Raw genomic sequence first — 24,674 nt, 5'->3', positions numbered from 1 at the left:
TAATTGAAAAAAATTGTGGAAATAGGAAATAAAATATTAACTTAAGGTATGGTAATTGCTTTGGACATTATGGTTAACAGCCCACCACCAAGTGGTTTATGGTTTGTCCTATTTTGCATTCGCAAACTGATAGGATTTCTTTTTATATACAGTGTTGAGACTTGTGGAAGAGCTGGAACACAGAATGGGTAAGGATGTAACATAACAAAACGAACAAATAAGGGGTGTGGGGAATAGGGGAAGAGCAGGACATAAGGCATGAACAAGATGGATACAGCTACAAACTCTCAATCACAGAAGTGGAAGGAAAAGTTAGAAACTTGGAAAGAGGTGGGCCTGGAGAAAATTAATGGGTGGGGGCAGGGGGTTGGGGGTAGAAAAGATCATGGTTGTGGATCGGGATGGTGGCGATCTGAGATGGTGGCGAACAGTTGTCTTGAAGGCCTGGATGGGGGGGGAAGAAACTGAGGAAGTTGGTTTCACAGGTGGGAGAAAGAGGAACTAAAGAGTGGAGGTGAGCAGTGACTCTGGATTTTGGGTGGTTCACGAAAAGGGGGTTACCGGCAGACCGTGTGTGCCTTGCAGAATCGTGGTAGGGGAGGAGGGAGGAGCGACAGAGCATGCAAAGGGTCAGACCAGAAAGGAGGTGGTAGAAGACAGAGAGAGACCCCTGACCTGTCTGCGATGTGAAAGTGATAGGCACAGAATCAGCTTCATTGCGGGATATTCGAATTATTTGAAGGCTTTGGTTTCTTCAGCCAGGATGGATGCCAGGTATATATCCTACATACTCTGCTGATTTGTTGATTGTCTCATAACATCCTTTCAAGTCATACAAAAGTATTGTTGCATCAGAGGGGTCCGTTAACACAGACTGATGGTCTAAGACCTTCGCGGATGCCAAAAGGATATTTTATGTGACTGCATTCAATAATATTGTGATTCCGCCAGTATAGCACAAATGAAGCTGAATCTGGCAGTGGAACACATGCGGAAGGCAAAAAGGTCGGAAACCATTTCTTACAATTAAAATGGTTTATTATAAAAATGATTCCAACATGGGGATCATGAGACAACAATACTCAGACAGATCTGGGGAATGACGACAGACAAATGGTGAAGGTAAATCATGAAAACCCAAACTTATATACAAGATGAATAAATAAAGCCTAAACCCAACGATGGTGTCAAATACCCAACTCTCTCAACAAAGGGAAAAATAACAGGCATTGACCAGTTGGCAGGAGCAGTTTCTCTGGCCTTGCAGGACGATGATGGCCATGCATGCTGGTGCAGCACAAGATAAAGTAAGGGTTGGGATGGCACAGGAAGGATTGTGATGAGGAAGTCGCGTGCTGTGTGATCTCTGGCGCAGTGGTATTTATGTTCAGGCCACAAAAATGGAGAGAGGGCATGCGTGCGTGCTCACAACAGTATGTATCGCATATTGGGACTGCTCACTGCTGGTCCCCATTGGCTGTTTACCGATGTGTTAAAAACTGGCGTGGTTTCCGGTACCGATGCGACCGGAAACCACGCTGCTCATCCATTAGAAATATATAAATACCCTGCAGCCTCTTGAATTTTACATCATTCCACAAATAGTTCATACCTACAAATGGTTGACTGCAAATAGTTGTAGTCATGTCAGTTTTTGGGACTGCCAGTGGTAACATGTAACCCAGTGCTACCTGCCGCATGGTCGGGTTGTTGGCGAATAAACCGACACCCATCACTGGCTTTGCTATTGGGGAGGGTGACTGTGACACCCTGCAGAACCAAAAACACCACCTGACAGAGCGGATGAGCTCCTTTCGGGAACCAATAGCCATCCAGTATGGAGATAGTATCTCCTAAAAAAAAACACCCAATGGGGGTAGGAATTTTTTTTTTTCCACTTGGCCCAGTTACCCCCTCCTACACAGTAGTTCTGTGAAGAGGTATCCTTGTTTCAGGAGGAGGTGAACGTTCTCCCAGTTTTTCCTCTTATTTTTATTTTTAGCCATTCACATTTTGTGACTCTTAGCCTTGTTTAGGACGACTTTCAGTAGAATCAAAAAAAAAAAATCATTACAAGTCCCTGCTGTGCAATGGCTGCTGTCAGTATAAGTTGGAGAAAATGTAAAAGTTTCATGGTTTAATTCAAACTGAAAGTTTGTCAGTTTGCAGCAGAGCATGGCAATGGAGAGGCTAGTCATGGATTTGATTTAAGGAATCCGGAAGACGATTTACCGGTACCTTAAATAGCTATGGAATATATATATATATATATATATATATATATATATATATATATATATATATATATATATATATATATATATATATATATATATATATATATATATATATATATATATATATATATATATATATATATATATATATATATATATACATCATCCTCCTGGCATGGAACTTAAGGAAGTATATATATATATATATATATATACACACACACACACACTACATGACCAAAAGTATGTGGACACCCCTTCTAATTAGTGGATTCGGCCGTTTCAGCCACACCCATTGCTGACATGTATATATAATCAAGCACACAGCCATGCAATTTCCATAGACAAACATTGGCAGTGGAATGGGCCATACTGAAGAGCTCAGTGACTTTCAATGTGGCACCGTCATAGGATGCCACCTTTTCAACAAGTCAGTTCGTCAAATTTCTGCCCTGCTAGAGCTGCCCCTGTCATCTTTAAGTGCGGTTATTGTAAAGTGGAAATGTCTCGGAGCAACAACAGCTCAGCCGTGAAGTGGTAGACCACATAAGCTCACAGAATGGTTCCGCCGAGTGCTGAAGCGTGTAGTGCGTAAATATCGTCTGTCCTTGGTTGCAACACTCACTATCGAGTTCCAAACTGCCTCTGGAAGCAATGTCAGCACAACAACTGTTCATCCGGAGCTTAATGAAATGGGTTTCCATGGCTGAGCAGCCGCACACAAGCCTAAGATCACCATGCGCAATGCCACGCGTCAGCTGGAGTGGTGTAAAGTTCTCCGCCATTGGACTCTGGAGCAGTGGAGACGCGTTCTCTGGAGTGATGAATCACGCTTTACCATCTGGCAGTCCGACGGACAAATCTGGGTTTGGCGGATTCCAGGAGAACGCCCCCTGCCCGAATGCATAGTGTCAACTGTAAAGTTTGGTGGAGGAGGAATAATTATTGTCTGGGGCTGTTTTTGATGGTTCGGGCTAGGCCCCTTAGTTCCAGTGAAAGGAAATCTTAACGTTACAGGATACAATGACATTCTAGACGATTGTGTGCTTCCAACTTTGTGGCAACAGTTTGGGGAAGGCCCTTTCCTGTTTCAGCATGACAATGCCCCCATGCACAAAGCGAGGTCCATACAGGAATAGTTTCTTGAGATCGGTGTGGAAGAACTTGACTGGCCTGCACAGAGCCCTGACCTCAACCCCATCGAACACCTTTGGGATGAATTGGAATGCCGACCATGAGCCAGGCCTAATCGACCAACATCAGTGCCTGACCTCACAAATGCTCTTGTGACTGAATGGAAGCAAATTCCCACAGCAATGTTCCAACATCTAGTGGAAGCCCTTCCCAGAAGAGTGGAGGCTGTTATAGCAGCAAAGGGGGGGGGGGGGGGGTCCAACTCCATATTAATGCCCATGATTTTGGAATGAGATGTGTGATGTTCGGGTGTCTACATACTTTTGGTCATGTAGTATATATATATATATATATATATATATATATATATATATATATATATATATATATATATATATATCTATATCTATATCTGTTATGTGTTACCTCCACAAACTCTGGTTACGGTGCCCCTCAGAGTCTCGAGAGGGAACACGGCAGAAAGATTTGTTATTTTGAGTGTTCTAATAAACCATGGTAAAACCACACCAATGCAATTGTAGAACAAAACAAGTAATTGTATTAAGAACTCTCACATACACAATAATAACATTATTAAAGAAAGTAACATGAAAATGTCACTTGCATCAAATTAACAATACATATGATGGTACCATCATTCCCCAATGCTCTCAAAGCAATAAATTCACGATACGCCACGTGAGTGGAATGTAACATTCCCCAAAGTCTGTGTACAAATCCCCACGCGGGGTGAAGGTCAAAGTCGTGCAGAACGACAAGAACAGGCGGTTATCAGCACGGCTGTGAAAGAGGAGTTATGAGGTGAGAGATCGATGTGGGAATTAAGCCGATATGGGAACCAATGGTGCTCCACACGATGATGTCGATATGGGAATCCCAATGACAAAGCAAGATGCACCAAGCGGACGGTCTCTTCGAGGACAAAATGGCAGATCGGCCTGTAATGGAGGCTCTTGTTTTCCCGCCAACAATAACTCACACTTGGTAATAAAACCTTAGACTGTGTGTGTGTGTGTGTGTGTGTGTGTGTGTGTGTGTATAATATATGAAATAACTGTAATTGAAGACATTACAATTAAACTTTTTGTTTGTCCTTGGTAATTTAACTTGGCCCCTGTGGTTATGTCATGTGGCTTATGGTGAAATACAGTATAACCCGCACATGAGTATACCCTGCATTTGGATTTTTTGGAACTATTTTAACATATAGCCTGTAAGTTATTTGCCTGAAAATGCGGTAACCTCCAGTGTCGAGACAAATATCAAATACAAGAGCAATGCTGCCCTACTCAATGCTGCTGTAATGCCGCTCAGGCGCTCATGGTCTATGCATTAAAAGACACAACTTAGCACACTCGGGCTATGGATCCCACTCCACCACACCCTTCCGTATAACAGCATACTAATGTCCACGTGTTACACTTGGTATTTGTACAATCTTCTTCATAAGCTTGAAACATTGGAAAAATAATGATATAATTGAATAATTAGATATTAAATGAAAAAGGCCATGGAATTTGACTTTTTAAAATTTCTTTTAATTTTTATGTGAAGGACTTGGGCTGTTAGCACTTCTTACTATTGAAATCATGTTTATTGTCTCCAGTTTTGAAGGAACATTCCAGGAAAGTAAATTATGGCCTGTTCTATCCCTTTAAAATAAGTTCCTGGAACTTAGTTTCCAGGAAATGCTGCATTTATATATACAGTCTCGTGAAAAAGTAAGTACACCCCATGTAAAGTTTTGACATTTTCAACATATTTCAACATACAGCTATTTGATCTTCATTTCAACAATATTGAAAGATAAAGGTGATATAATATAACAAATATCATGAAACATTTACATTTTGTCGTCCATTGTATAATTTAAATAAACATAAATGCAAATTTTGCATGTGGAAAAAGTAAGTACACCCCTAATTTATCACGACTTCAAATACCTAAAATTAGAATCAGGTGCACCAGCTCAAGTGCAAATGATTAGAACATCGTTAGAGAGGATCTTGGAGGAACCTGTCTTATTTAAACCTCAGACATTTAGTTTGGTTTGCTCATTGTTGTTGAAGTGTGTGGCGTCACAATGCCGAGATCAAAAGAGCTCTCTGAGGCCTTCAGAAAGAAGGTTATAGATGCCTACGAGTCTGGGAAGGGATTTAAAAAGATCTCCAAACAATTTGAAATCAATAATTCGACTGTCCGGAAGATCATCTGCAAGTGGAGAAGATTCCAAACAACTGCCAATTTGTTCAGGCCAGGCCGCCCCAGCAAGTTCAGCCTGAGAGCAGCCCGCAAGATGCTGAAAGAAGTCTCGAAGAACCCCAGAATGTCATGACGGGACCTACAGGTAGCTCTTGCCACTGTTGATGTCAAAGTGCACGAGTCTACCATTAGAAAGAGGCTGCACAAATTTGATCTACATGGGAGGTGTGCCAGGTTGGAAACCTTTGCTGTCCAGAAAGAACATCAGGGCAAGACTAAAGTTTTCCAATGAACACCTAGGCAAAGACCAGCACTTCTGGAACAATGTGCTCTGGACAGATGAGTCAAAGGTAGAGCTATTTGGCCACAGTACCAGAAGACATGTTTGGCGAAAACCAAAGGCAGCATTTGACCACAAGAACCTGATACCAAATGTAAAGCATGGTGGTGGAAATATTATTAGTCTAGTAGGAAGACTAGGTCCCCCTGCACCCCCCGGAGATATACTTCTAATCAGTGTTTCTAGATTGGAAAAAATGTGTAGAAAATGACTAGCTATGGCCCCAAGCTGAAAAAATGTCCCACATACCATTTTTATGCAAATTACTGCTGCCATTATCAAAAAAACGATTTTTGACATATCTCAGCCAATATTGCAGATAATTGAAAAATGAAGGTGTCTAGACCCATGTTTTGAAGGGCATAGATCATGATAGAACTATTCATAACATGATTACATGTGTCTATGGTATACTAGTATGCATATTAATGCTGTAATTACAAAATAATCAGTTTTACAAATGATAAGGATACGTTAATACTGCAGATAACTTAACATGGTACATAAGGGGTCTAAACCCAGGTATTTTCAAGGTTAAATGTCAACAAGATGCTCCTGAGTCTTGCATAGGGGCGGGACATTGGCAGTAACATTGGTACCACTCAACTTTTCTTCCCACCATTGACTTTGTATTGCGAGAGATTTTCACTTGCTTATTTAAAGGTTTCTCACCCAGCCCACGTAAAATCTACCAACTCCTGCTGTTAACTCCCAAACATATTTTTTTATGTTATCCAATCACAGTGCAGAAATGACAGACTAGAGATCCAAATTAGTGCTGCTATAGCTGCCATTTTACATTTCCATCCATGTAACATGCGCGCTCGCGCGCTCGTATCAATTGGTAATGTCGCGCGCTCGTATCAATTGGTAACGTTGATGTTATTGAATACCTCAGTTGAAAGTTCAGTCTTCCATTCCATCTGTGTGTTGTTCTTGGTATTCATCCTCCAATCTAGCCAGGTAAGATGCTAACTATAATGTTACTCACACTCTTGACTTCAGTTTCTGCATGAAATCATAAACAGGCAGAATAACAGCTGAGCCAGCTAGCACCATGTTAGCTAACGTTAAAGCTAGCCTCATCTATGTACAGTATGTTCCTAATGTCGGTGTAACTTAAACTTTTGTTAATGCCAAACATGAGACATATCTGTTGACTTCTGTATATGAATTGAACCAGAAAGAGGCACGACAGCTGAGCTAGCTACAGTAACTTAGCACAATGTTTCATTGGCCTAGATAGCTAACGTTAGTGTGGAAGAATTTAGATGTTTTAGCTATTAGCACTTTTGATGCCACTAAACATGGTTTAGTCAGCTAAAAAGTACCCTAGTGTAGAACATGACTCAGAACCTCTGTTACCTCACTGAAAACTCAGAGCCTCCTTTCACAGGCACTTTTAACATCATTCGTGATTTCTTATTTGTCATTTAACAGTGATGGTAGACATCGACAGCAAGCATGCCCAAAATAAAACGGAGTGTAGAACCTGCAGCCCAAAGCTCTCCTCCTACATGCATCCTTCATGTACCATCCATGTCTGATCATGGGGATTTCACGCCCCTCCGTAAAATTAAAGGATCTGCTTCAGAAAAACTGCAACTGCTTCAAAAGATCCGGGATAGACGTCTCAACCAACCGCATGACTCCCCATGTCGTATGCAATCAGTATGTGATCAGATCCCGGCAACTCTTCCTGATGACCTAGAAAGAGTAGGATATCACAGCAAGTGTTATAAGCACTTTGTCCGCCACTTTCATCGTCTGGGAGATGATACAGAACCAGGGCCATCAACCTCATCATGGCATCACTCTCCTCGTAAACCAGGAGGTTCTGCTGAACCCATCTTCCCGCCAGAGTGTATATTTTGTGAGAAAGTTGAGACCAAAGATGCTCATCGCAATACTGAGAGGCCTACAACCTTCCCATCCTTTAAAAACAAAGAAAATGCATGGGAGCAAATCGAAACACGGGCTGAGAAAATGGGTCTCTATCGACTCCATCGAAAGGTGAAAAACAAAGACCTCTTTGCATGTGAGGCCAAACACCATCCGTCATGTTTTAAAGCTTTCCGCACAGCATTCTACAACTATGAGCGTGCGATTCACAGAGCCGAAGCACCAAAGGAGCAGGCTTGCATGTCAGATGTGCCAGCTTCTTCTGAAAGTGTGGAGTGGACAAGAGGCAGCTACCAGGCTGGAGAGAACAGAGATGGCTGTGCTGATCGTGGAGGGGAAGGCCCACCAACTTGCCTCAACGAATGGCAAGGTAAAATTGAAAGCCCTTCGTGAATGGCGATTCAATTTGTAATTTTTCCTGAAAAAAAGGTGATTACCTGTGATGTTTGTCTAGATCTGAAACTGGCAGTGACTGGTGATTGAAATGCGGTGCCTTTTTGTGTTTCAGGTCGAGGTACGTGAACTCCCCACGATCTACAGCAACCAGGAAGAGACTGATACCAGGGTGGTTCTGTACCTCCATCATGCTGCTACCATCGGATACAAGAACGCTGTAGTCAGAACACCGGACACAGACATCCTCCTGATCCTGCTCCACCATGCCCACAACATCAAGCTGACGGTGTACCTGGATACAGGGTCAGGGAAGCATCGCCAACTTGTCAACGTCTCTGAGCTGGCAGAATCCCTGGGAGAGGACTACTGTGCCACTCTCCTGGGGTACTATGTGTTCAGCGGAGAAGACTGCACCAGTGCCTTCAAAGGGAAGGGAAAAGTCGGGCCCTTGAAAAAGCTGGAGAAGAATCCCAGGTTTCACAGGGCATTCGGTGAACTGGGTGACAACTGGGATGCCAACCCTGAGGTGGAGAGGCAGTTAGAAAAATTCACCTGTGTGATGTACGGCCAGAGTCGCGAGTCATCAGTGGACATTGTCCGTGCCAAGCTGCTACGAAAAATGGTGGGAGAGGACAAGACCCTCACATCCAAGTCCAAGGTTGATCTGGCTCGCCTTCCTCCATGCCAGTCTGCCCTGAAGCCGCACATCCAGCGTGTGAACCACCGCGTAGCATTGTACAAAAGAGCCGATCAACCTATCATCGAAAAGCCAAAACCTTATGAGGAGCAAGGATGGATAAGGACTGATGAAGGACTGTTGAAACCAATGTGGTCCAGTGGTCCCATCCTACCAACCTCACTGGTGGATCTTCTGAACACAGGAGAGCACGAAGAGGAGGAGGAAGAGGAAGGAGAAGAAGAGTTTGACTCTGACGATTTCGATGAAAATGATGATGACTGACTCAGTGTAGAATCACTAATGCTAATGATGTTTATCTAAAACAAGCAAGAGAAGAGTGGTCACATTGAGTGCTAGGACTATTTTGACAGTTGTAATATTTAGAAAAATAAAACTTTGTGTTAACGTCTGTGTAGACGGACCTTAATATGAGTCTATTATTTCGTAAAACTGTGATTATTTTGTAAATAAAGCACTAATTAGCATACTAGTATACCATAGACACATGTAATCATGTTATGAATAGTTCTATCATGATCTATGCCCTTCAAAACATGGGTCTAGACACCTTCATTTTTCAATTATCTGCAATATTGGCTGAGATATGTCAAAAATCGTTTTTTTGATAATGGCAGCAGTAATTTGCATAAAAATGGTATGTGGGACATTTTTTCAGCTTGGGGCCATAGCTAGTCATTTTCTACACATTTTTTCCAATCTAGAAACACTGATTAGAAGTATATCTCCGGGGGGTGCAGGGGGACCTAGTCTTCCTACTAGACTATATGGTTTGGGGCAGCTTTGCTGCATCAGGGCCTGGGCAGCTCACCATCAGAGAATCCACTATGAATTCTTCATTGTACCAGAGGGTGCTTGAGGATAATGTGAGGCCATCTGTCGGAAAGTTGAAGCTCAACCGAAGGTGGACCTTGCAACATGACAATGACCCTAAACATACCAGTAAATCCACCAAGAAATGGCTGAAAAGAAAGAAATGGAGGGTTCTGGAATGGCCAAGTCAAAGCCCGGATCTAAATCCCATCGAGATGTTGTGGGGGGATTTGAAACGAGCTGTGCATGCAAGAAACCCCTCAAACATCGCACAGCTGAAAGAATTTTGCATGGAGGAGTGGGCAAAAAATTCTCCAAGTCGATGTCAGAGACTGGTAGACAGTTATAAGAAACACTTACTTGAGGTTGTTTCTGCCAAAGGGGGGCAATACCACCTATTGGAGCCAAGGGTGTACTTACTTTTTCCACATGGGAAATTTGCATTTATGTTTATTTAAATTATACAATGGACGACAAAATGTAAATGTTTCATGATATTTGTTATATTCTATCACCTTTATCTATCAATATTGTTGAAATGAAGATCACATAGCTGTATGTTGAAATATGTTGAACAAGTCAAAACTTTACATGGGGTGTACTTACTTTTTCAAGAGACTCTATATATATATATATAATTACTATTATTATTTATTTTCAATAGTGTAGCAAATTAGCTTAGGTTTGCCTCTTTATCCTGCATTTATATTTTGCATTCCTGACAAACCAGGCTATCTTCACTGCAAGTCCAGCACCATTTTACTATCCAAGTGACTTCAACATCCATCAAACGCACTCTATGTTTATTCCACAGACAGTTGTTCTCTCGTACTTGATGAACAAACTGGCTATCTGCAGTCACCTGGACATCCAGGGCCGTATGGGCCTGATCTGATGTGCAATTACACCATTACGTCAGTGCCACCTTTTCAAGTGCACGTGATCTTCAGTGCCTTCCAACTCGAGGGAGCATCAGACACACCTTCCGGAGAGCCCGGCTGCCCTAACGACAGCCTGGAGATTTGGGATGGACGACCGCGCAGTGAGTGTATTAATTCGAGTGGAAGCTGAATGAAAAACGAATTGGGGGTAAGATGGGGGAAGAGGTCGGTGGATGTGTGGAGGAGGTTAAAACTCCATTGCCATTGCATATATTATATGTCCAATGTTCCTTTGGGTGGAAGATCTAATGAGACAGAGAAAGCATAAGTTCCTCTGCACAAAGGTTTATGAATCAATGAGGTTGATAAAAGTTTGTCAAAAAACCTGTTAGTTTTCATTGTGCATTTGACAAAGTGTTTTACTTTAGAACTGTAAGCAATTGGGAAAGTGAACTCACAACAAACAGTCAAACAATGGAAGGAATGGCCATAATGACACACTTGTTGACCAGCAATCTAAAAGCAGAATATTTTACACCTGCAAGTGCAAAGAAATTATTCCATTCGGTAAAATGAAGAATGAGAGACCCCAATGAAGGAATTTGAGCTTCCTCGTGGGACCATTAAGGGGTAAACATATCCTGATTAAGATGTGAAGGCTTGTGACGACACTCATCCTCTTGGCATGGGACATAAGGAAAGTGCAAAATCTGATGGACCAGACTGAGCATATGAAGTACAGTGAACAGTTTAAACTTGGCTTTCCTTGTTAAGAAAAAAAGGAATTTTCCTCGTTTGTTTCTGGGATTTATATTGCCAACTCGATGACCTTTTGTTTCGTCATAATGCGTGTTTACTGTACAAGTTTGCGCACAGGAAAGGGCGATTTTGATCAGCAATTCCTGTGTTGCATTAACATTGCACCATTTCATTGGCTGGAGGAAGTGGGGTTTTATGAGATGTTAGATTGTTTTGATGGTTGAGTCGAGCTGCAGGTGAAAAAGGTGGTTATATTATTCGTTTATTGTTTTTTTTTTACTGAAGATTCACAAAGTTTGATCGATAAACTCTTGCATGATATAAACAATGTTCCTGTGGGAGGAAGATCACCAGACTTGACTTGAAGCATCCGCGTCTGTGGTCTGGAAAATCTGCGATTGAAATTCCACCCATGTCATGCCAAATACTTATAAAAACAGGACGTGCTGCTTCCTTGCTTGAAGCTCAGCATTTAAAAAGGATAGAGCATGGACAAAAACCATGGCGCTGGCTTTGATATGGGCCCAATGGCCTCCTCGTGCATTGGAGTTCCTATACATAGGAGGTTTTGGCATGCAGTCGTTTCGGAGAGAGAGTGTGAGATTTGTCAGGATTGAAAGACATTCCAAGTGTGTTGACAAGCTTGTGATTTGTCAATGTCTGAAGAGAGGGAAGAGGTTTCAGCCTGTTTGTCTAAAGCATGAGGGATATCATGGTAGAGGGTGGAGTCATCAGCAAAATAGGTAAAGGGGATTTCCCAGAGAGTCAGAGAGATCATTCATGAATATCAGGAATACGACTGGGCCCAGAACACCTCCTTGGGGATTAACAGGGAGAGGAGATGAAAGGATTTCGTTAAGAGTCACACATTGGCTACGAGAGTAGAGGAAGTCAGTAAGTCATGGGTGAAGTTGTCCTTGGATGCCATATAGGCAGAGGGTTTTGAGAGCAAAGTGGGAGATGCTAGATTGTTTTGAAAGCTCGAGATAGATATGTCTGGAGAGACGGCCCTGATCGAATTTCTGACATTGAGGGCATCCATCCATTTTTGGGAGTGGAAGCCACATGTCCAAGATAGAGTGACCTTGTCTCAATCAAAGGTACAATGATCAGCTGAAGCACAGGTAAAATAGTACAAAAAGCGTTACGCCTAGGTCCCCCGTCAGTGAAGTGATGTGAGTTGACAAAGTGGAAGACGCAAGGCGGCCATCTTGGATTTTGACGTGGCGACCCAATTTTCAATAGCGTTCTTCCTTATGTGTAGATACACCCACACACCAGATTAGAAGTTAGTAGTTCGTTTATTTTTCAAGATATTTCGCTCACAAAGTTCAGACATATATATGGTGGCAGCCATCTTGGATTTTGACGTGGCGACCCAATTTTCATTAGCGTTCTTCCTTATGCGTAGATACACCCACACACCAGATTAGAAGTTAGCAGTTCGTTTATTTTTCAAGATATTTCGCTCACAGGGTTCAGACATTTACTTTTCAAGATATCGTGCTCACAAGGTTTAGATATGCTGACAGCCATCTTGGATTTTGATGTGGCGACCTAATTTTCAATAGGGTTCTTCCATATGCCTAGTTGCACCCACACACCAAATTAGAATTCGGTCCTTTGCTTGTGCACGCACGCACGCACGCACGTACACACGGACGGAGGGGAAAACCATAGTCCCCCTTTCGCTCCGTGGTGTGACGGGGGACAACAAAAAGTAGTACTTGAGATAGGCCACTGGTGGTGGGAAGTATCTGCCAGTGCATTGCTAGAAGTTTTATAAATAAAGGATCCAAGGCAGCAAAATTCCAACTATCATTGGCTTTTTAAGAAAAAAACCTTTGTGGGTGGCATGGTCATCCCAAATTATGGTTTTAATTAAATAATTATGTCTCTTGATATGTGGGTTAAAAAACACTAATGCAGAAAATTTAAATGTACTTAATTTTATGTTACTGTTACTTATGTATTGAATTGCTTCAATAATGTATTTTGTGATCTTACAAGGTTATGTCTGTTCTGTGCAGGTGGAAAATTGATTGGTCGTTATTGTGGTGACCAGTCCCCTGGGGAGGTGCAAAGTTCAAGAGGTGTATTGTCACTCCTGTTTTCCACAAATGGCATTGTCTCAGCTGGAGGTTTCAAGGCAATATACCACCGAGTCATGTCCACAGATCCACAAGGTATGTTTTCACCTACAATGTAGGCTGTGCAGTCCTGTGCCAAGTTTAATCCTGCTGAAGTGCTAGCTACATATGGTGGACGGAATGCTGACGAAAAATATTCCACTGATAAGATCTTAATAATTAATGATTAATAATAATCATAATAATAATAATAACTACAGCTGCGAGCGGTGCTGTCGGCTTCCAAGCAGTCCGAATCTGCCACCCACATGGAGCCCCATTTATACATTTTCTGTGGAATTGTCATCAGTTAAAGATACATAAAGCTTCTGACAACAATCCATACATTAGAGCAAAACTTAGACAAAGGGGAATTCAGTGATTTTATCCACTGGGGGGGGGGGGGTGGGGGGGGGCTGGAGGGGGGGGAGGTTACATTCATGGAAAATCCGTGAATAGCAAAACCGCGAGTAGCGGGGCATTGCTTCAATGGAAAATGGGGGGATAGTTTCCTGAGTCGCGAAAATCCGCGAATAGAGGACCAAAAATGGCGAGGCAAAATCCATGAATGGCGAGGCAAATCCCGCGAATGTATGCCCTTGAAAATTGTTTCAATGCCCCTGAAAACCCGCGAATTCGCGGAACATGGCCGCAAATAGAAAAAACCCCGCGAATTTACAGGACACTTTTCCGCGAATAGAGAAACAGGTCGCATTTTATCACCTGTGAATATCGGAACCGCGAATAGCGGGGTCCGACAGTATTTCAAAACGCAGGTCAATGCAAATAGTATTGCTGAGAATGATCACATTAAATAGGTGGCTAAATAATGATAACTAATGAGTCAATTGTGTCAAAGGTCAGATCAGGCTATAAATTTGTTAGCACGGCTTTCTTTTCAAACAGGCTTTTAAGACACACCAGGTGCATCATCACCAATATATGAATACATACACTTTTGCCTACTTAGGATAGGAAGACACCTGACCAATGTTTACCTGCTTCACTCTGTAGCGACTGTTGCTTATTTATAGATTATTTCTGTTTGCCAATTCCTGCCTGAATTGGTTGTAATATAGATACACGACACCACTTGTTACTTGTATCAAATATAAACCCCTGACGAAGAAGATTTTGTCGGTTGGGAGAGAATGGTGTGGGGAGGGATGGGTGGGGAGAAGGGGAGGCTGATAGGAAATGAAAAGACTTGGTGATTAGAAATGGCAAACCTCGAACATGATTCCAAGTCCAAAGCAAATATTTGCTTTCTAAAATATGAAAATCCCATCCCAAATTTTACAAACCAGGGCATTTTAACCTGAAATTTCAATTGTTGGACATAAGAAATTTTCAGGAAGTAAAATGTGTTGACTTGTTATGCAAACTTTGTGAACTCAAGAGTTAATTCCCTCGAACATCAAACTGGACTCATATTTTTCTGAACTTAAACCTCACTGGTATTCATTAAATATATTCATGCCAGCAATTAAATAAACAAAATTTGATCGAGATTATTGTACACCACTCCTTTGCTATTCCATCTACATGTGCTGCATGACGTCATCACCAGACACCAAAAGTGGCCAGGTGATGACTCACGCCGAAAGGGAGTACTCAGTTTTCACTCCGTTTGTTTGGTTGTCTGTCTGTTTGTTTGTTTGTCACTCGCCTACAGGTCACAATTATAAACTGATTGTCATGAAACTTCACAAAGTTGTAGAGGTCGTCATAATTGAGATGCCTATTGATTATGAGGTCAAAGGTCATCTGGAGGCAAAATTTCTAAAATCGCCGTTTTTCATGTGATTCACTTGGAAATTGAACAGCTTTTGCATATTGAGCCACTAAATTGGGAAACCAACTATTTTTGAGGTCAAAAGGTCAAAGATAAACTTGAGGTCAAACGTTAAAAATCATTTTAAAAATTCTGTAAAATCATCAATTTTCATCTGATTGACTTGAAAATTAAACAGCAATTGCATAGTGCCTCACTGAATGCGGAAACCAATGTTTTTAAGGTCAAAAATTAAAAGGTCAACTCAAGGTCAAACTTCTAAAATCATCACTTTTTATCCTGTTGACCCAAGCTTTGATTAAGATCGTCAATTTTAATCTTAATGAAATAGACAATTTGATGTATCCATGGCAACCTTTTTTGGTGCGAGGGGTGGATTTTGCAAGTATCGTGCTCTGCATGACGTCATTGTCTGGCACCGAAGGGGGCCCGGTGATGACACGCGCTATCAGTTTTCACTCCATTTTTTTTTCTTTCTTTCTTTCTTGTTTTCTTGTTTGTCTGGGCGATATCTCAGCCATCCCTTGAGCTAGGAAGCTGAAATTTCAGCACAATAGTGAGCTAGTACTTTGGCAAAAAAACGCATGTTTTGATTTTTTGATTAATCAATTAATTGATTAATTACTTAATTATTATAGATTAATTTAATACTTATTTATTTCCTGTCTCATCTTGCCATTATCTCAGGCAACTTTTGAGTTAGGAAGCTGATATTTGGACACGACAATGACCAAGTGGGTGGGTGGTTCGTGTGCAGCCACCCGGCTGCTGGTTGCATCATTTCTGTGGCGCATCTGCCGCTGATGCAATGCCTCTCTATAACCAGTTATCTTGTACTCATATTGCCGACCTCTGAAGGATAACAGGCTGAGTCAACCCAACCTGGCGTTAATTCAACGGAATTCGAACTCAGGACCTTAGGATTCCAAGCACGCCACCCTAACCATTAGGCCAACACCAGGTGATAATGACCAAGTGATTTGTTAATCAATCAATTAATTAATCGATTAATTATTTAATTATTCTATTAATGACTTCATTAATTCATTTGTTTTAAGTTACAGATTCGGATGAAACGGTGGTGGTTTAGGTATTCTATGAGCCAATTGATTAATAGTTTAATTATTTTACCATTATTATTTATTTATTTTCATTATTAATCACTTTATTTGTTTTCTCTCATCTGGGCAATATCTCAAGCACTTTTTGAGCTAGGAAGCTGATATTTGGACACGGCAGTGACCAAGTGATTGGCTATAAAGGATATTTTTGATTTATTGATTTATTGCTTAATCAAATAATCGATTAATTATTTAATTATATGAGTAATTACTGAATTAATTAATTTGGAAAAAGTTACAGATTCAGATGAAGCAGTGGTGGTTTTGGAATGCTATTAGCCAATTGATTAAGAAATTAATTGTTTTATGATTATTATTTACTTATTTAAACTATGCAATTAATCGTTTAATCAATCATTTATTGTGTACTGCTACCTCCCAATTTTGTCTCCATGTGCTGCACTGCGGCATTGCCGGGTGCCGAAGGCGCCCCGGAAATGCCGCATGCTGAATATGAATGAATGATCGTTTTAAGGCAATTTCTTCCCCACTAGAGCAGGGGTTGGCCTTGCGGGCCCCATGACAATCATGGTTCCCTGTTTGAGGCAATGTTTTATGGCCGGATGCCCTTCCTGACGCCAACCCTTAGTCACCTCTTACGATGTGCAGGGATACGGTGTACCTATTCTAAATCGGGGTACACACCGTGATCATTCATCCCAGCAAGCTGGTACTCAATTTGCCGACCTCGGAAGGATGACAGGCTGAGTCAACCCCCCTGGTGTTAATTCAGCGATCGACCGGGATTCGAACCCAGGATCCTAGGATCCCAAGCCGGCACCCTAACCGCTAAGCCAACACCAGGCACGCTGGAGGATGTTATTTATTTATTTGGCATGGGGGCGGTGTACTAGGAATGTAGCTCTACTTGTTGATTGTATTTTTCAGTCTCTGATGTATATCAACAATCTTTCACTTAGTCTCAGCCTGCAATAATCCACTGGGCTTTGGCGGCATGGGTATTACTCGTGGAGCAATGGTGACATCATCAGACTCTACCCCATTTGTGCTGCCTTTGCTGCCACAACTGGATTCTTTACATGCATGGAAACCAGCCAGCAGTTCTCGTATGAAGTGGATTCAGGTAATATGGCTGTTGATAACATCAGGTAGCATGGTGAAGCTTTTGGAAGGGCTTAGGTGATGTATCAAAAGAAAGATCATGGTCTGGGGTTTTGATTTAAATGTCGAGTTAGAGAGATAGAGAAATAACTGAGCATTAGTTCACAACATTTTGAGGAGTTTATCTCGATTATGAAACAAAACATGAAGATTATGAAACAAAACACGCAAGCAGCGTAACATTGACATACAGTTTAAAACACACCTGATAAGGGTGAAGGTTATTCTGTATAGAGTGGAAAAGAAATCCATTTTGCACATTGAGATGTGACCCACAATCTACTAACCAAAATGTTTTTGTTCCGAACAGGTGGACTTTGGCACACTGCAGCTGGTTACAGCAGTGGCAACACAGGGTGGTGGACAAAGACCTCTTGGCTTTGAACAGTTTGTGTCAAAATATCGGCTGGAGATCAGTGCTGATGGCATTAACTGGAAATTTTTGGCTGAAGTGAGCCCTATATTAGAGATGCACAACTGTATTATCCAGTTATATTTATTGTTGTTGTATTGTTTCATAAGCATGCAGGCTGCATCTTTTTCTGGAAGCATGTGGCTGTGCCGCTGATGCAGGGCCCCTGTTACCAGTAAGCTGGTACTTATTTTGTCGACCTCGGGTTGATGACAGATGGAGTCAATCCACCATGGGTTATTGTTTGTTGTTTTCACCCCTGTCTGTCTGTCTGTTTGTCTGTGAACAGGATGTCTCAAAAAGTTGTGGATGGATTCAGCCGAAATTTGGTGGAGAGGTTGAGTGTGTGACAAGGACGAAATTATTAGACTTTGGTGAAGATCCAGATCCGGATATGAGGATTTTTGAAGTAATTCTTCACCATTGGGAGAGATGGCCAAATAAATGTACATCACACTATCTCAAAATGTTATGTACAGATTTTGACGAAACTTGGTAGACAGATTGGGTTTGCAACAAGGACGTAACGATTTGATTTTGGTGAAGATCCGAATCCGGATCCGGATATGATTAAAAAAAAAAATCTAAAGTAATTCTTCAACATTGAGAGATGGAGCCAAAACGATATGTAGCATGATTTTTTAAAAAAAAGTTGTGGACGACTTGTGACAAAACTTGGTGGATGAGTTGGGTAGGTAACAATAACAAGCCGATTTGATTTTGGTTCAAGTCCGGATCCAGATCCAGCCTATCAGTGGGATACAAAATGTAAACTGCTCGGCCGGGCAATGGTATGCGCTCTCTGGAGTGCCGTAATAGTTTAATTCTGGAGAGCCTTCTGATGTCCCTTCCAAAGGAGAATTGTTGTGACATGGAGCATCCCCTGCTGGCTCTGCACAAGAATGATGTTTTTTATTTAGATTACGCTCTGCCATAAATTAAATCAACATTGCCACAGTAGTAACTGAGTTATTCAACTATGGTTTTTTACTTTCACAGTCGTTTGTGTTTCTCTGGGTTCAGCCAACTTGAGGATGCAACTTGAGGAACGAACTTGAGGTGCAAAGGGCGACGATTAAGAAAAAGAAAAAAAAAACCTTAAAAAGATGGGCATTTAAAAGCCATTTTAAAAAGTGTGACTGTTGAGGCAATGCGAAGGAATTCCACAGTCTCAGCATAACTGAAGAACGCTTGATCACCAAATGTCCAAGTTGTAATAGGGTCATATAAATAGACAGAAACTAATTGATGTATAGTTCAACATGATTTTTTGAGAATGTGAACCAAAGGTGACATGCATATGCCATGATATTCTATGAGAGCCTGAAATGCATATTACATGGATATTGTGATGTGATTGGTTGCAGGATTTCGAGGGAAACACCGATGGAACAACTGTCGAACTTCAGACACTGAAAGAACCAGTGGTGACACAGTTTGTGCGGTTACATCCTCAGACCTGGCAAGGTGCCATTGCCTTACGCTCAGAGGTTTACGGATGCAGCATCACTGGTAAGGACCCATTATGTTATGCGTGCTTGTGTAAAAGTGGCATTGATATGGCAATATAAAGATATTCAGCAAATGTAATAGGGAGGTTGTGACATAGAATTAAAAACAAATGTTTTTTAAAGTTGAATTCGTCCTAAACAAGGCTAGCAGGCGCTAAATGTGAAGAGCAACAAAAGAAGAGAAGAAGAAGAAAAGAAGAATGATCAAAGATGAAGGAGGTCGAAATTTATATTATTCTTGAAAGAAAATGGATCATAAGATGTGAGGAAGCAAGTGACCGGCAAAGAGTTACAAATTGATGCCGCATGTGGAAAAATGCTACTTGGATAGCCCTTCGCTCTAGATGTAGGTATAGCCAGTGTGTAGGTGTGACGTGGTGGCAAGATTGGTCTCACGGCCAAATACCCTGACATAAGATATCAAGTTGGAAAGAGCAGTAGTGCAATTGCCATGAGAATATCTGTAAAACAAACTCAGAGTAGCAACAGACCTACGATGTGAAAGTCCTTGTAGAGATGAGTCGAGCTCTACTCCAAACAAATTGACTACACGGTTCTGGAGCCCGTCTACTAAGGACAGATGAGAGGCTGGTGCTCCAGGCCAAATAGGCATTTAGTTGTCTTATACAAATGGAGGATAGCATCTGGAGATCGATATTTCTGGGCTCGATAGAGACAACCAAGTCGCATCTAAGCACCCTTTGCAATACCCGATACATACTTCTTCCAGTTAAGATTAGTGGAGATATCAAGACAAAGTAGGCACAGGTCTTACAAAAAAAAAAAAAAAAAAAAAAAAAAAGGTCTGATGCTTCCGGGAAAATCACGAGACCAAGAAAAACAAAAAAAAACAATGGGTACCAAGAAAAATATGGATATAACTGAATACGTATTAGAACTATCAAGTTCTATAAAATTCAATTTGAAATACGTGAAGGTCCTTGTATTACTTTTACAAACCCATGATAATAAGGAAAAAATATTTAATTTGCATATGATTATAATGATTGGGATTTTATGCAAATATTTTGAAAATACTTTTCAAACAGACACGCAGACACGCACAGAGAACAGACACGCGCAGAGAACAAACACGCAGACACGCACAAATAACAGACACGCAGACACACACAGAGAATAAACACGCAGACACGCACAGAGAATAGACACGCAGACACGCACAGAGAACAGACACGCAGACACGCACAGAGAACAGACACGCAGACTAGCACAGAGAACAGACACACACAGAGAACAGACACGCAGACACGCACAGAGAACAGACATGCAGACACGCACAGAGAACAGACACGCAGACACGCACAGAGAACAGACACGCAGACACGCACAGAGAACGGATGAAACGAGCAGAACGGACGAAACGGACGTTGACAGTGGGAGCAAAAGGCTCTGTTTGCTTTCCCTCGCGGTCCCCCTGTACTGTCTTTCCCTCGTGGTCCCCTGTGCTGTCTTTCCCTCGTGGTCCCCCTGTGCTGTCTTTCCCTTGTGGTCCCCCTGTGCTGTCTTTCCCTCATGGTCCCCCTGTGCTGTCTTTCCCTCGTGGTCCCCCTGTGCTGTCTTTCCCTTGTGGTGCCTCTGTGCTGTCTTTCCCTCGTGGTCCCCCTGTGCTGTCTTTCCCTCGTGGTCCCCCTGTGCTGTCTTTCCCTCGCGGTCCCCCTGTACTGTCTTTCCCTCGCGGTCCCTCTGTGCTGTCTTTCCCTCGCGGTCCCCCTGTGCTGTCTTTCCCTCGCGGTCCCCCTGTGCTGTCTTTCCCTCGTGGTCCCCCTGTGCTGTCTTTCCCTCGCGGTCCCCCTGTACTGTCTTTCCCTCGTGGTCCCCCTGTGCTGTCTTTTCCCTCATGGTCCCCCTGTGCTGTCTTTACCTCGTGGTCCCCCTGTGCTGTCTTTCCCTCGCGGTCCCCCTGTGGTGTCTTTCCCTCGTGGTCCCCCTGTGCTGTCTTTCCCTCATGGTCCCCCTGTGCTGTCTTTCCCTCGTGGTCCCCCTGTGCTGTCTTTCCCTCGTGGTTGTCAGCTCTTTCACGAGCCTCGATTCAGTATACAAAAAAAACAAAAAACAAACAAAAAAAAAAGTAGAAAAAATTGACTCAAATTTTTCAATCTTCTATCTTTTTTTCTTGAACCAGTGTTTAAGAAAACGTTTTTCAAAAGACAAAAAATACGTTTTACAAAAACGTGATGTTTTATAAAAAAAACAAAAAGAGCTGCAAATTTCAATTTTGCAATTTATGCAGTATGTGCATTTCAGTTATATAGTTGTTTGATTATGGGGTTCAGGCATGTGTATGGACCGGGTGCTTGACAATCCAATTTTCCATACAACAAGCATTTTGGCAATGCAAATCCCTGAAAGGATTACCGACGTATTGCTGTGGCTTGACATGAGATTCACTTTGGGATGCATCTGCCAAAAAACTCGTTTCACACAAAATTCATGCGATGATCACTGCTTATCGGAGCAAGTTCCATTCAATGAGCAAATTACCTCTGATTTATTCAAATATTGATGTCACATCTATGTTCACTTTGTCTGTCGGGTATAATTAATGGCAATCATTTTAATGTATTTTTTTTAAACAATATGACTTTTATTACAAAATTCATTTTTGCCAATATTTTTGCCAATTTTCCAAGAATCAGGACTGTGATTTATCTTTGGCTTTTAAGCTTTAAGTCAGAGTCTTGGCTGGGAAGGTTATGCCTAATGACACCTTTTAAAATTCCAAGGGAATATTAAAGATTGACCATTTTCAACAAGAAAGTACAATAACTGGGCATATTAGTCTTAAGCATTATAAAATATTTAATTAATTATTATAAAATACTATTAAAAAAAAAAAGTATTGGAAAGACTGAAAGACTAAACTATATGACTCCAAAAATGAAACAGGATGTGCATGTGTTTTATACCTCTCCCCCCCCCCCCCCCTCCCCCTCCCACGCCTCCTGCCCCCAAGCCCTCTCCCTCCCACACTTCTCCCTGCTCTCAAATGTTGTGGTTGTGTGCTTCCCCTTCTCTCCCCATCTTGTCTTCCGCTCCCTCTTTTTGTATATTTTGTTTGTCTGGTTTGTTTTGTTTGTTTGTTTGTGAAATAAATGTTAGCTCTTTCACGAGCCTCGATTCAGTATACAAAAAAAAAAAAAAAAAAAAGTTGAGGAATTTTGCTTCTCCAGGAGGATTATCTAGCCCACAACTTTCGTGATGCAACTGCATAAAGAGGGGAGGTGTGACTGAAAAGTTTACCATATTTGGACGAACTACTTCCTGTTTCCACACCTGATGTGAAACATATTTTGATGTCTCAAAAGACAATGTTGAAGTCGAGAATGCTCTAGAAGAGTACTTTGAGGACAGAAGAAAACGCATCCACAAAGAGGGTTAAATAGGTTTGAAAAAAGATTGGAAGAAGAATCTAAATCTTTAAAAAAGATTATATTAAAATAATAACATTCTAAAATAATATTCTAAACTTGTATCTTTGTCTTCATTTCTGATCAACCTCAAAAACACAATTGCCACAAAATTTATAGAAAAATACTCCTTTTATTATATTTGCATTGAAATTTCCCAGCAGTCGCTTTTTTATTTCTTCCCTTTTCCATTTCACTTTTAATGGTCTAAATCCAAGATTCTTCTTGATTGGTTATTTTTTTAAAACTGCATTATAAAATGTACGCAGTTATATCAACCCTGGATCAGCATGATTTACTCATAAATTATATCACAATATCAGCTCAGAATCCTTGGCACCTAAAATGTTAAGATTTTTCTAAAAAGAAATTTTATTTTCTAAAAAGAAATTTTATTTTCTAAAAAGAAAAGAAAAATGAAATTATTTTCAGAAAAAGAAATTCTGAAATTTTACAGAAATTTCGAAAAAAAAAAAAAACCTCCCATTTCCCCCTCTCCCCCCCCCCCCTCCTTTGCTTTCACCATTATCGGCTTATCTCTGTGTTTTCCTACTCCACTTAGACCGACCATGTTCTCAGTCACTAAACATGGCAGCGGGTTCTTTGCCTCATCTTGAGCTCACAGCATCCTCAAACAATGGACCACACTGGACAGCACCACAAGGTCGGCTATTGGCTACCAGAGGCTGGGTGCCACAGAACCGAAGTCTTCTGAGCAGTGGGGAATGGATCCAGGTGGACCTTGGAGACATCCGGCGTGTGGGTGGCTTGCTACTGCAGGGAGTCCAAGGCGAAGCCAAATTTACAAATGGCCAAAAATCGCAAGAACCCCTTTTTGTTCAAGAGTTTCAACTGAAATATAGCAAAGATGGAGAAACATGGTTTTCTGTCTCAGAAAAGGGATCTCAACAGCCAAAGGTATGCAGCTTAAATGGGAGAAAGATATGTTTTATGATTAATGGTGAAAGATTATGAAGCTATTTTGCCAGAACTTATGACTAGTTTCCGATTTGTGATATATTGTATATTGCAGTCTGGTCATCGTCGTAATGCATTCTCCCACATTGTACAGGTGTTTGAGGGGTCACGGGATGCAGATATCCCAGTGCTTAGAACATTCCCACACCAAGATTTACGCTGGCTACGACTCTACCCAAGTACATGGTCATCCTTTGGAGCTGGTTTACGTCTTGACCTGCTCGGCTGTTCAGTTACAGGTCTGCACCTATTACAACACTAAGTCAATGAAAGACAAATGAGACGAGGGGTCACTGTTTATATGCAAGCATATATAGCTGTGATTTTAACCTTTTCCCCACCTTTTCATACACAGTACATGATTACATGTATGAACAAGGTACACACAGCTCCTAACCTCCATTTATGATGTATGTATTGGAACTTGGTTTACACAGTGCCATACCACAGTGACAGTGTAGATACACTTTCTAATGTTGTACTCTAATAAACTCTTAGGCCAAAACTTTTTTTCCCTGATAAACATTAAAAATGTAATGGTAGGTCATATGATTGTAATTTTTTTTTTTAATACCAAGGATGGAAGGGAAAGGAAGGTGGAGTGATTATGATGTTGTGGGGTTTAATGATGCGAGGTGGGAATAGTGGAAGGTAGTGGTTGTGGTAAAGGGATACTTGTTCCAGCAGCATTTAAATGTTTGAAGGTATCATGATCAAAGTGCATTTACTTTTTAAAATGGCTAAAATTTGTTTCAATATGAGAAATGTGCACAGCCAATGATGATCTATGAAATAT

The 24,674-nt window shown here is 41.4% G+C and overlaps 2 protein-coding genes across 2 annotated transcripts in view; both read left to right on the top strand.

Annotated features, from left to right (window-relative positions):
• LOC137430044 (neuropilin-1) overlaps positions 1-24,674 on the top strand; it is a 90,988-nt gene that overhangs the window by 28,919 nt on the left and 37,395 nt on the right. Inside the window, exons 4-10 of the mRNA XM_068120537.2 lie at positions 10,557-10,784; positions 13,413-13,568; positions 17,348-17,511; positions 17,860-18,000; positions 19,329-19,473; positions 23,463-23,818; positions 23,973-24,117. Of these exons, the coding sequence (XP_067976638.2) occupies positions 10,557-10,784; positions 13,413-13,568; positions 17,348-17,511; positions 17,860-18,000; positions 19,329-19,473; positions 23,463-23,818; positions 23,973-24,117 (1,335 nt within the window). The remainder of the gene's footprint in view (positions 1-10,556; positions 10,785-13,412; positions 13,569-17,347; positions 17,512-17,859; positions 18,001-19,328; positions 19,474-23,462; positions 23,819-23,972; positions 24,118-24,674) is intronic.
• LOC144892379 (uncharacterized) lies at positions 8,055-9,334 on the top strand. Its single transcript, XM_078778770.1, has 2 exons — positions 8,055-8,206; positions 8,345-9,334. Exons 1-2 carry the CDS (start codon positions 8,084-8,086, stop codon positions 9,191-9,193), a joined length of 972 nt encoding a protein of 323 aa, XP_078634896.1. The 5' UTR covers positions 8,055-8,083; the 3' UTR covers positions 9,194-9,334.

This window comes from Myxine glutinosa, chromosome 1, assembly GCF_964187855.1.
Source record: "Myxine glutinosa chromosome 1, kmMyxGlut1.1, whole genome shotgun sequence".
NCBI classification, from domain to species: domain Eukaryota; kingdom Metazoa; phylum Chordata; class Myxini; order Myxiniformes; family Myxinidae; genus Myxine; species Myxine glutinosa.
The sequence above is the reverse complement of the archived record's forward strand: the minus strand, read 5'-3'. Positions and strand labels throughout refer to the sequence as shown.

What these genes read in the sequence shown, in the direction of transcription:
- LOC144892379 (XM_078778770.1), top strand. Translation starts at nt 8,084, where the DNA reads ATGTGCCAGCTTCTTCTGAAAGTGTGGAGTGGACAAGAGGCAGCTACC. An exon ending in TTGCCTCAACGAATGGCAAG is followed by an intron (nt 8,207 to 8,344) that starts GTAAAATTGAAA and finishes TTTGTGTTTCAG; the next exon opens with GTCGAGGTACGTGAACTCCC.